Raw genomic sequence first — 12,721 nt, forward strand, 5'->3', positions numbered from 1 at the left:
TTTTATTCCTTTGAACTATTTATATAACAAACTTGGTACTCAGCACGTGGTGACTGTGTGAGTGTCTGGCTTTGAGGTCCTTGCCCTGTGCCGTCTCCTGATGGACTGCCCAGGAAGCGTTGTGTTTCTTGTTTTGTACTGTGTATGCTCTTGTCTGTGATACGCTGTGGTGTTATGTGCGCTAATTGGTCCGTTGCTCTGTCTATCATTATGTATGTGTGTATGTGCTGTGATGTTCACTTGAATATCATGACACTGCTCTCTGCGGGCTATCATCACCCCCTGCCCCCCGCCGACAGTGAGCTGTTGATGGTTCCGACACAATCCCAGCACCCCGGAATGATGTGACACATACCCTGGGAAGGGGGGAATTGGGAGTGTGAGGGGTGATGGACCAGGCCACGTCCTTGGTGATGCGGACGGGTATGACAGCCTCCCTGGCCCTCTCGGCTTGCCGGGCCCTCGTCGCTGCCACCTGTCCTGCAGCCTCTGGATGGTCCTCAGATTCATCCTCGGCCTCGTCCTCCAGCCCGTGCTGGTCCAGCGCCACCTCATCATCCTTGTCTCCCTCCTACTCCTCTTCCACGGTGGTGGCCACATGTCCCTCATCACCAACCTCTTGCACGTCGCCCCACTGCTGTGTGAGGTTGCGGAGGCCACAGCAGAACACCACAAAGCAGGCAACATCTCCAGGCGGGTACTGGAGTGCACCACTGAAGCAGTCGAGGCATCGGAACCACATCTTGAGGTGTCCGATGCACCCGCTCGATCACAGCCCGGTTGGCCACATGGACCTCGTTATACCGGGTCTCCGCTTCGATCAGTGGCCTCCGTACTGGCTTTGTTAGCCAGGTCCTCAGTGGATACCCCTTATCCCCCAAGAGCCAGACGCCCATCCTGGCATCTCGAAGAGGCTGGGGATGGCCGACTGCCCCAGGATCTAGCTGTCATGGGCACTCCCCGGGAAGCAGGCACACACATGCATTATCTTCATCTGGTGGTCGCACACGTGCTGTAGTTGAGGGAATTGATCCCCTATTGGTTAACATAGGGCACCCACAGATGGCCTGGTGAGCGCGTGGCATCTATGACATCCTGGACCTGGGGCATCCCGGCAATGGCATAGAAACCTGTTGACCGGGCTTGATCCATGTCAAACATGGAACGCCCTGCCCATGCACACCCAGCTGCAGTGGGCCCTCCTCACCCGGCCCCAGACCCTGTACCCCAGACCCTGTACCCCAGACCCTGTACCCCAGACCCTGTACACCAGACACCTGGACCCTTCCCCATGGCACTCACCCACCCTCCGGCCGTGGACATTTCTCCGGAGCTGTGTGCCATCCCCTGGGTGTTTAGATGCTGGCTGCTGCGTATGTGGTGTTGCCTCCCCCAATGTTCAAGCACAGTTTTCAGGCATCACGGTCTAATTGGGATGCTGGCAATGACTCCCACATGCTACATGTCCCGCCCTCCCACAGGAGTCCATTTGGGATGTGTGAAATGCTCACTGAACCACGATTGCAAATTCCCTATTAGCAATAACCTTCAGTCGCACGGCCAGCGGTCTTGGAGTCGGTGGGGGTTATGGGTGGTCAGTGGGGCAGACGAGTAGGGACAAGGGTTGCACGAGAATCGGTACACACGATCCGGGGGTTTGCATGGTGGTACTGTGAGCGGTTGCCCCTGGTTGTCCACCTCAGTGCACTCCCCCCACCCTTCCATGGCAGCACACCCCTGCGGTGGGTCCCCACCCCTATCCCTGTGTCCCCTACCCTCCGAGTACAGGGCAGCGAACCCAGTGCCCCCGAGCACTTTGCCTGTCAGCAAAGATGGCTACCCACCTCCGCGGCTCCCCACAGAAGCCGTTCTGCCAGGTTCATGTTTTTGAAAAGGAGTACTCATCGGCGGCAGCACTTGCTGGGGAGGCCGATGGATACGGGGTGGCTCCCGATAATTGTATGGAAATAGGGCTTAAGTGGTGATCATTGGTTTCTCGCCACGCTACGGCGAGATCCTGATTTTGCCTAGGGGAGCTAGCCGGTTGCATCACAAACTGTTTGGCGCCTGGCGCGGATCTCGGCCGGGATTCTCCGAGCCCGCGCCGAGTCGGAGAATCGCCGTTGACGCCGAAAATTCCCGCCACGCCCCATCCGACGCCGGCGACCGGAGAATCGGCGGCTGTTGTGCGTGCGTGGTCGATGCGGCGCTGGTCGGGGGCCATTGAAAGAGGCCCCCGCAGCGATTCTCTGCGGTCGACTGGCTGAGTTCCCTCCGAGTTCCGCCGGCATGGTTCACATTTGGTACCACCCGGCGGAAGCTCGGACCCGCGGCCGCGGTGGCCATCCTGTTGGGGGGGCGGGGGGATCAGATTCCGGGGGGGGCCTCCACGACGTCCAGGCCCGTCATCAGTAGCTACCGATCGGCGGGCATGCGCGATCGAGGGGGGCCCTACCTCCTTCCGTGCTGGCCCGTTGTGTTGCTACGCCATGTTGCGCGGTGCCGGCGCAGAATCGGCCACCACGCGCAAGCGCGGACCCGCGCCGGCAGTGCAGGGCTGCATATCGGCGCCGGAGCTGTGTGGAGCACTCCGGTGCCGTGCTTCCCCCTGTGGGCCACTGAATCGCTGGGCCAAGAGGCCGGTTGATGCCGGCGTGAAACACTCTGGTGTTTACGCTGGCGTCAACGCTTAGCTGGGATTTTGGAGAATCCCGGCCCTCGTTTTTGGCCTCTCCCGCGATTCACAGGCCTTGTTTCGCTTGAGCGAGAACTGTAACAAGGACGGAGAATCACAACCTATATGTTTCAATCAAGTGGCATATTTTACTCTCCCAGTTGATGTTATAACTAGATGGGAAGATCCCAGAATGGATCCCTAGTTAAAAGACTTTCAAAAAGGTGGAAGAACAGAATTACAGGACCTGATAATCAGTTTTAACAACAAGAAAAAAAACATTTCTTGAACATGAAAAATTGGTTTCTGGTGCAATGCACCTGTAACCACCCCCAGCATCACAAATATACACAGATTTTTAGATTTTTTAAAGATTTAGCTTTATTGTCACGTATCCCAGGTTACAGTGAAAAGTATTGTTCAGAATACAGTCTAGACAGATCGTTCCATACATGAAAAAACACAGACAGAGTCAATGGATGGGAGGCGGGTTCGCGTGATGGATTGGGCTGTGTTTACGTCTCTTTGTCGTTTCTTACGGTCTTGGGCCAATGCAGGCTGTGATGCAGCCTTACGCCAATTTGCATGTGGATCAGGTAGCAATGCATTGGTTATTAACTTTGAAGTTTTGCATCTTAATTTGGTGCCTAGTTCCTTAAACTGACTATGCAGAACCGCTTCCTTGTCCTTGGTATCTATATAGAGTACAATGACTGGATCGGGAAAAAGTTAGTAAAAAGGAAAACGTTAGAAAAAGCACGGTGCACCTCCTTCCTCTCTTCACCAACATCCCTCACTTACCCAACTCCTAGAATTCTTATTATAAGCCCACAACCACAAGACATAGGAGCAGAATTAGGTCACCTGGCCCATCGCGTCTGCTCTGCCATTCAATCAGGCTGATATTTTCCTCATCCCCATCCTATCCCAATAATAATCCAGGTGTGGGCGGAATGACCCCCTCCATCATGAAGATCCTATAATACTTTGAGAGCTGTAATGTGTGATGTTCTCTTTTAACTAATGCTTGATGTAAATAATAATAATAATCGCTTATTGTCACAAGTCGGCTTCAATGAAGTTACTGTGAAAAGCCCCTAGTCGCCAACACTCTAGAATTGGGGCGGGATTCTCCCGCAACTGGCCAGATGGTCGACGCCGGAGCCAAGAGCAGAGCGAACCACTCCAGCGTCGGGCCGACCGGAAGTTGGGAATTCTCCGCACTTCCGGGTGCTAGGCCGGCGGCGGAGGGTTTGGCGCCGCGCCAGCTGATGCTGAGGGGTCTGCACGAGTTGGCGCATGCGCAGAACTGCCGGCGTGGTTCCGCGCACGCGCAGACCGGCCAGCGTGTTCCTGCACATGCTCAGAGGGGTTCTTCTCCATGCCAGCCATGGCAGAGCCCCACAGAGGCCGGCGCGGAAGGAAGGAGTGCCCCCACGTCACTGGCCCGCCCGCAGATCGGTGGGCCCCGATCGCGGACCAGGCCACCGTCCGGATCCCCCCGCGCCCCCCCCCCCCCCCCCCCCGAGGACTCACATAGCCAGCCTCCAAGCCAGGTCCCACCGTAATGGACTATGGGCATGTCACACTGCCGGGATTGGCCAGAAACTGACGGCTGCTTGGCCCGTCAGGCCCGGAGAATTGCCTGGGGCACCGCTGCCAACGGCCCCCGACTGACGCGGTGTAAATCCCGCCCCCGCCCAAAAACCGGCAGCCAGCGTCGGAACGGCCCGGCGGGATTCACGCTGGCCCCCGAGAGGGTCGGAGAATCTCGCCCTTGGTGTTTCTAAGAATTCAAGATTAATCTCCTCGATATTATAGCAAGCAACCCTAGAAGTATAACTACAGGGTCATTAAATAAACCTGATGCCTTTTAATTTCTTTTGACTACTTTTGTTTGTTAGTAATCAGAGAGTGGGAAAAGAATTTCTGTTTGAGTGACATGTCAAGGATCATTCGGTTGGGCAACGGAGGTTTCGTTCAAATTCCATTTGGTGCTATAAAATGGTGCAGAGCTAGGATTGCACAACTAAATGACCACTGTAAGAATGCAATGGTGTGGCATGGTGGCACAGCGGTTAACACTGCTGCCTCACAGCACCAGGGACCCGGGTTCAAATCCAGCCTTGGGTGACTGTGTGGAGCTTGCACGTTCTCCCCGTGTCTGCGTGGGTTTCCTCTGGTGCTCCGGTTTCCACCCACAGTCAAAAGGTGTGCACGTTAGGTGGACTGGCCATGATCAATGCACCGGGTTACGAGGATAGGGCGGGGCATTGGCTTTAAGCAGAGTGCTCCTTCGGAAGGTCAGTGGTGACTCGATGGGCCGAGTGGCCTGCTTCTGCACTGTAGGAATTCCATGGAATGTGGAGGCAAAATGCAGAGACATCAGTGATGGCACCTCCAGGAATAAGTCCGACCAGAGTTGGCAACCTCAGGAATGGTGCAGAGACCAAAATGTTTTCTTCTTTTTCAGAACTGTTATCACTTACCTTCGTGAGCACAAAAATGCCTCCATGGCATTAATAAATACATAAGAGAAGCCCAGCTTTCCTGACAGTTTTATTCTTGGTAATATTTCTAAGTTTCTTTCAGGTGGGGCACCATTGACCTGGTGGATTGGGAGGACCAATGAGAAGCAGACTTACTGGGGAGGTTCATCGCCAGGCATTAAGAAATGTGCCTGTGGATTGGAGGAGAGCTGCTTGGACACCAATTATCATTGTAACTGCGACGCTGGCAGAGATGAATGGTACTGTGATATTTATGTTTGAAATAAGAAATATGTCATGTCCATCAGCTGCAATTTTACTGTGCAAAATGTGATTTACCTCCTGAACCGTCTTGGTACTCCCACCACCCTCCACCATCTTCACGCTATTCTCGGCTTCAGTTGTTTGTGTTTGTGATGCGGTTAAACTTATTAAAGCCTGGCTTAAAGACTATCCTGGAAGGTTAGGTGAAGTGTGAGTGCAGTAATAAATTTAGAACAGCTTGAGGTCTCCTGTTACCATAACAACGGGCCTTACTGCACTGACGTTAAGTGTTGCTGGATGAAGTGCAACTTGGTTTCTGATAATCCTGTTCTGAATGATCAAGGAAAAGAAAAATACATTGATTCATTGTGGTTGAAAGAATTGCGCGTGGGCGGTTTAACAGAGAGGAATTGTGTTTGTGCCATTTTGAGGGCAGTCACAGGTGTTGAGATTTATTTATTCATTCACTGGGGGTACATAGGGTAGTGGGTACCTGGAACTCGCTACTGGAGGAGGTAGTGGAAGCAGGGACGATAGGGACATTTAAGGGGCATCTTGACAAATATATGAATAGGATGGGAATAGAAGGATACGGACCCAGGAAGTGTAGAAGATTGTAGTTTAGTCGGGCAGTATGGTCGGCACGGGCTTGGAGGGCCGAAGGGCCTGTTCCTGTGCTGTACATTTCTTTGTTCTTTGTTGGATGTGGGCATCGCTGGCTGGGCCAGCACTGATTGCCCATCTCTAACTGCCCTTGAGAAGGTGGTGGTGAGCTGCCTCCTTGAAGCACTGCAGTCCATGGGGTGCAGGTACCCCCACAGTGCTGTTAGGGTGGGAGTTCCAGGATTTTGATCCAACACCACAGGGACGGTGACTTATTTCCAAATCAGGATAATGGGTGGCCTGGAGGAGAACATGCAGGTTGAGGCATTCCCATTTGATTTGGGGTTTGGGAGTTATTACCTTAGGAGCTTTGGTGAGTTCCTGCAATGCATCTTGCAGGTGGTACACACGGCTGCTACTTGTGAATGTTTGCAGATGGGTGTCAATCAAGTGGGTGGCTTTGTCCCGGATTATGTCAAACTTCTTGAGTGGTGTTGGAGCTGCACTCACCCAAGCAAGTGGAGAGTGTGTGTGTGAATGTGAGCGGGAGGAGTGTGGTGAAGTGTCTTGTGTGATTGGATAAAAGGCTTGTGCAATGTGAGAGAGAAGGACTGATTGTGCTGGAGTAAGTGTGTGGGATTATACAAATGAAGAGACGTAAAAAGGAACCTGAGAGTTACGGCCTTTTTTTGTGCTGCTGCTGTAGCCAGGTCCTGGCAATCGTGAAGCTAGCACGACCCTGCACAGCCACATCTCTGCATGCACAGTTACAAATTTGGCATGGCGCCCACTGCCATCTGATGGAGACAGATCTTCTTCCCTGGCCCTGAAATGAATATAGGACTCTCGTGATCATGGGCACGATTTAACGTGCAAAAAACAGAATCCATTTTGGGCATGAATAGTGGCGCCATTTTTAAATGCCGCCCCGATCTTTCGAGGCCCCTCTGCTCTCCCATGGCGGCCTTCAGATCCACCCCCCCCCCCCCCCCACACACACACACACACTTCTCCAATCTGCCTCTTAGGGGGTCCTTCAAGCACCCCCCTCACCTCACCTCTCATGGGCAGGGCACCCACAAGGCCAATCCCTGGCATGGGCAACCTGGCACCGGGTCACCTTGGCACTGCGAGCCTGGCATCCTGGCAGTGCCCAGCTGGCCTGTCAGTGCCAGGATGACACCTCAAGGGTGCCCAGATGGCAATGCCAAGGTGCCAGGCTGGCAGTGCCAAAGTGACGAGGTGGCAGTGGGAGTGCCAGAGTACAACCGTGAAGCCCAGAGCGAGACCACACGACCAGCTCAATCATGTCCCTCCTCAGTCTGCTCTGCTCCAAGGAAAACAACTCCAGTCTATCCAATCTCTCTTCATCGCTCTCCAGCCTAGGCAACATCCTGGTAACTCTCCTCTGCGCCCTTTCCAGTGCTATCACATCCATCCTATAATGTGGATTCCAGAACTGCGCATAATACTCTAGTTGTGGCCTAACCAACATTTTATGCATTGCCAGCATCACCTCCTTGCTCAAACCCTATGCCTCAGCTAATAAAGGTAAGTATACCATATGCCTTCTTAATCACTGTATTTATCTGCCATGCTACCTTAAGGGACAGGTGTACATGCACACCAAGGTCCCTCTGATTCTCGGTTATCCCAGGGTCCTTCTGTTTACCATGTATTCCTTTGCTTTGTTTGTCCAGCCCAAGTCACCTCGCACGTACCCGGATTGAATTCCATTTGCTACTGATCAGCCCTTCTGACCAGCCCGTCTACATCCTTCTGCAATCAAAGGCTACCCTCCTCTCCCTTTATCACCCCATCAGATTTCATATCATCCACAAATTTACTGATCAACCGTCCTACATTCATGTCTAAGTCATTTATATAAACAACAAACAGCAAGACTTCCCTACTCTTATACTCCAACCCCCTTGAAACAATGGCCAACATTCCATTGGCCTTCCTGATTACCTGCTGTACCTGTGTGCTAGCTTTCTGTGTTCCATGTACAAATATCCCCACGTCCCTTTGTGTTGCAGCTTTCTGCAGTTTGTTGCCATTTAAATAATAATTCCATTGAAAGGGAGTTGTTCTCCCTTTCGAAATGAACTTCACATTTTCCCACCTTATACTCCATTTGCCAATTTTTTGCCCACTCGCTTAACCTATCAATATCTCTTTGCAAACTATTTGTATCCCTCGCACAACTTGCCTTTACACCTATTTTTGTTCGTCTGCAAATTTGGCTGCAGAACATTTGCTTTGTTCCTCCAATTCATTAATATATATTGTAAACAGTTGTGGTCCCAGCACTGATCCTTGTAGAACCCCATTGGTTACAGGTAGCCAACCTGAAATTGAACCCCTTATCCCCACTTGCTGTTTCCTGCCCATGAGCCAATTCCCTAAACATGCCAATACACTACCTCCAACACTATGGGTCTTAACTTATGATTTAACCTTTTTTGAGTTAACTTGTCGTATGTCTTCTGGAAGTCCAAATACAGCACATCTACTGGTTCCCCTCTGTCCACCCGATTGAGACTTCCTCGAAAAACTCCAATGAATTATTTCGACACTATTTTCGTTTGATGAAGCCATGCTGACTCTGCTTGATTAGATTACGGTTTTCCAAATGTGCTGCTATTACTTCCTTAATAATTCATTCCAACATTTTTCCAACAAAAATGTAAAGTTAATTGGCCTACTGATGTCCACTTTTTGCCTCCCTCCCTTTTTGAATAGTGTCATGTGAGAGTACCTTTAAGAAATGGGTGTTTAAGAAATGTACCTTTAAGAAATGGGTGTTTATCAGTGATGTCAGCGTGTAGGTGGGGCTGGGTTGTCTATCAGCTTTTTACTTTTGTTTTAGGCTGTTTGCTGCAGGGTTTATTTTAGTTTTGTTTTCAGAGCTGGATAGCTGCAGTCTCAGCCAGAAGGGGTATTAGTCTTTCTCTCTGTAATCTAAAGACTGTAAATCGATCCTTTGGTGATTTAAAACTAATAACTGCTTTCAGTAGTGACTTTAACATGATGTGCTTCTGTTTAAAGGTTTTATTTAAGTCTTATGGATGTTAAAAGGACAGCTTAAGGATTGCTTAGTGTTGTATTCTTTGGGGGTTGAATTTGAATTAATGGTTGCTAAGATGTTCACTGTATGTTTTAAAACGGTTAACTTGGGTTCATAGAATAAACATTGTTTTGCTTTAAAAAATACTTTTCCATTTCTGCTCTACCACCCCTGTAGAGGCCGTATGCTCCCCACAATCTAGTAAAAGTAGTGGGTGAGGTGAACTCCATGATACACTTTGCGGTTCTCTAAACCCTGGCCCATAACAAAATGGGGGCTCGAGGGGGATAAAAGTCACCTGGAGGAAACCCACGCAGACACGGGGAGAACGTGGAGACTCCACACAGACAGTGACCCAAGCCATGAATCGAACCTGGGACCCTGGCGCTGTGAAGCAACAGTCCTAACCACTATGCTACTGTGCTGAGCCAAAAGTTGAATAGTAGAGAGTGGTTTTGATCCATCGACGTCTGGGTTATGGGCCCAGCACACTTCCATTGCGCCACTCTGCTACCTTTGGACACTAAGGTGCAATTTATCATGGCCAATCCACCTAACCTGCACATCTTTGGACTGTGGGTGGAAACCGGAGCACCCGGAGGAAACCCACGCAGACACGGGGAGAAAGTGCAAACTCCACACAGGCAGTGACTCAAGGTCAGAATTGAACCTAGATCCGTGGTACTGGGAGGCAGCAGTGCTAATCACCAGGCTACCTTGCCCTCCTAACTTTTGTGGTGTGCCATGATTGCTTTTTCCCTCTCTTAGAATCTTGCCTCCTTTCTGGGATATAATTTTGCTGAGAGTCATGAATTACCTCCTTAAGTGTCAGCTACTGCTTGTTTACTGTCTAACGCGCTAATCTCTCTACCCTGTTCGCTTTAGCTAATCTAATCATCATTTCATTGCAATTCCTTCATTTAAATTAAAACACAGTTGTTTCTGACCCAAATTTCTCGCTCTCAAACTGAACATTAAATTCTATCATGTTTAGGTAACTACTTCCAAGGGGATCATTTACCCTGAGGTCATTTATTAAAGCTGCCTCAATGCCCATTACCACATCCAAGATAGCCTGTTCCCTGGTTGGCTCACTGACATATTGCTCTAGGCAACTATCCCTAATGAATCCAAGTCACCACTGTGTGACAGTGCCTTGTTCAAAAGAAGTACTGCGTTTCAGGTCCTTGGGGCAAAATATTTATCTTGCTTTTTGTAACTATTCACCGATTCTCTTTTTTAAGACTTATGCAAACTTGAGGAAGGCAACTGAAAATGTCCTGCGCTGTCTGGTGAATCGTATTGTGTGAGATCCCCCAATAAATCAAATGGTTAATTTCGGAGAACCTTCCTTATCCAGAGTGTTGAGAATGTGGAACTCGCTGTCATTTGAAATGGTCTGAGTTTGGCTGGTTCATCTAACACAGGTCAGAAATTTCTGGCCCGTCTGCAGGCTGCATCTTCTGATCCGGCTGATAGTGCCCCTGCCCCCCACACCCTACCACCCCGGCCGGAGCACGTTCCCTGGTGGCAGAGGTGTGTGGTCGGTAAATCCCATCCCTTCATGTATTTATCGGGATGTTAGATAAACATGCGGGAGAAAATATTGAAGAATATGTTGATAAGGTGAGATTAGGTAAGTTGAAAGGAGGTTCATGCGGAGGGTAAACACTGGAATGGACCTGCTGGCCTGAATGGTCAGTTTTGTGTTGTAAAATTGGATGCGCCAACTAATTCCATGAAGTGGTCGGAAGGAGACATCGTGCGCAAGATGACTGCTGGAGGTTGGGTGGCTGAGGGGCAACTTCAAACTTACAGATAAGCAGTGTGTCTGAGGGAAGAGAATGAGAAGGGAGGGGGCGAAGTGGATTGCAACTGTGTCTGCCCTGTCCCCATGTCACTTTAGTCAACCACCAATTCTTAAATGAAGGGAGAAGGTTTCCAACGTACACTGGGCTAGAGGCAGCAAACCACAGACATGTTGCTCACTTCGTTGAACGCTAAGGTGATTTTTACTAACAAACCAAATTTTAACACATAGCATAATTGTAATTGAATAGGTGGTGCTTAATCTTTTAATTTTGGAAAAGTGAATAACAGCCCTTTGATATTTTCTAGAATCATGCACAGTGTAATATTGATTTTTCTGAAGTTATGATTCTCCTCAGTTCTGTTCCATTGAGTTTGAAAATTACAACATTCAGGTGAATATATATGTGTGTATACGCAGCTGTATGTTTCTATGCCGTTCCCATGATTGCCATTGTAATGGTACAACACAGAAACATATTGATTATTGTTTTGACTACGTCAACTCTCAGACCTGTACCACAAATCCCCACTGAAACCTGCGTGGGCTCTGCTGTCTCATTATTTCTGACTTGTCACAAGAAGAAATACAATTGTTTATGCCCCATCAAGCTACATAAGAAAGGAGGGAGAGTGAAAATAAAGGGAAGCATGGAACAGTTTGCTGAATATCAGTAGTTGAAAAAAATGCTAGAATCTATTACAAGGGATGCAGTAACAGGGAAAATCATAATATGGTGAAGCAGAGTTAACATGGAATGAAGAAAAGGAAATTATGTTTGACAAATCTGTTCACTTTCTTGGAAGCGACAACTGATAGGGTAAATAAAGGGGGACCAGTGGATGTAACATATTTAGATTTTAGAAAAGGTGTTGCACACGACACTGCAAAGATAAAGGTCACAATCCTCCAGCCAGGTTGTGCCAGAAAAGCAGCTCTCCATGGTGCAGCGTGGCCATTGCAAATTGGGAGACGGACCATGTGACATATGGGAGCCATTGCTTAGCATCCCAATCAGACAGTGATGCCTGGATACTGTGCTTGGGCACTGTGAGTGGCAACATCAGACACGCAGCAGCCAACATCTGAGCACCCAGGGGCTGGCCCCAGCATCTGGGACTTTTCGGCAACCAGAGGATGGGCGTGTGCAGCGGGGAGGGGACCAGCGCCTGGTCCAGGTAACATAACGTGCGGATGTCTGGGGTACAGGGTGGGGGGTGCAGTAAGCAGGGGCACCCCCGCTGCAGCCAGGGTGCAATGGACAGTGCCAGCCGGATGGCAAAGGTTGTGGGGAAGGGGAGCAATGGATGTGAGGGGGGAAATGGGGGTGGTGGGGTAGCAATGGAGGAATGGGGAAGGTGGAGCAATGGGGGGAGGGGGAGCAATGAGGGGAGGGAGGAGCAATTGAGGCAGAGGGCGGTTGCTGGGGGAGCAGAGGCAGGGGCAGGGGAAAGAGGCATCCAGGGCCTCCATTTCTGGGGAGATGGGGCATGGGATTGGTGCTCGGGCCACATTGTGGATGAAAGTGCCAGAGGCGTCACTTGGTCGGGTTCAACGATTTTTAATACTTTACACATGTGCCCCCAACTGCCGCAATCCCCTACTGGTGACACCCCACTCTCCCCAACCCTCCCAGACCCTCTTCACACCCCTTCACCCCCCTCAATGCACCCAACCCCCCCCTTTAATCCCCCCCCCCACCTTGGTCCCCTCTCCGTGATCCTCGAGCCTTTCATGTTCTACCATTGCATCTAGGTGTGTCCCCAGGATGCACATCAGAGGAGGAGGCAGCCTGCCACCTACCGCGTCCC

The 12,721-nt window shown here is 50.3% G+C and overlaps 1 protein-coding gene across 2 annotated transcripts in view; it reads left to right on the forward strand.

Moving 5' to 3' along the window:
• LOC140387024 (contactin-associated protein-like 5) overlaps positions 1–12,721 on the forward strand; it is a 1,394,308-nt gene that overhangs the window by 965,374 nt on the left and 416,213 nt on the right. For both annotated transcript variants that reach the window (XM_072470006.1, XM_072470014.1), the window contains exon 14: positions 5,267–5,423. In XM_072470006.1, the coding sequence (XP_072326107.1) occupies positions 5,267–5,423 (157 nt within the window). The remainder of the gene's footprint in view (positions 1–5,266; positions 5,424–12,721) is intronic.

The sequence above is a fragment of the Scyliorhinus torazame genome, chromosome 2 (genome assembly GCF_047496885.1).
Source record: "Scyliorhinus torazame isolate Kashiwa2021f chromosome 2, sScyTor2.1, whole genome shotgun sequence".
NCBI lineage: Eukaryota > Metazoa > Chordata > Chondrichthyes > Carcharhiniformes > Scyliorhinidae > Scyliorhinus > Scyliorhinus torazame.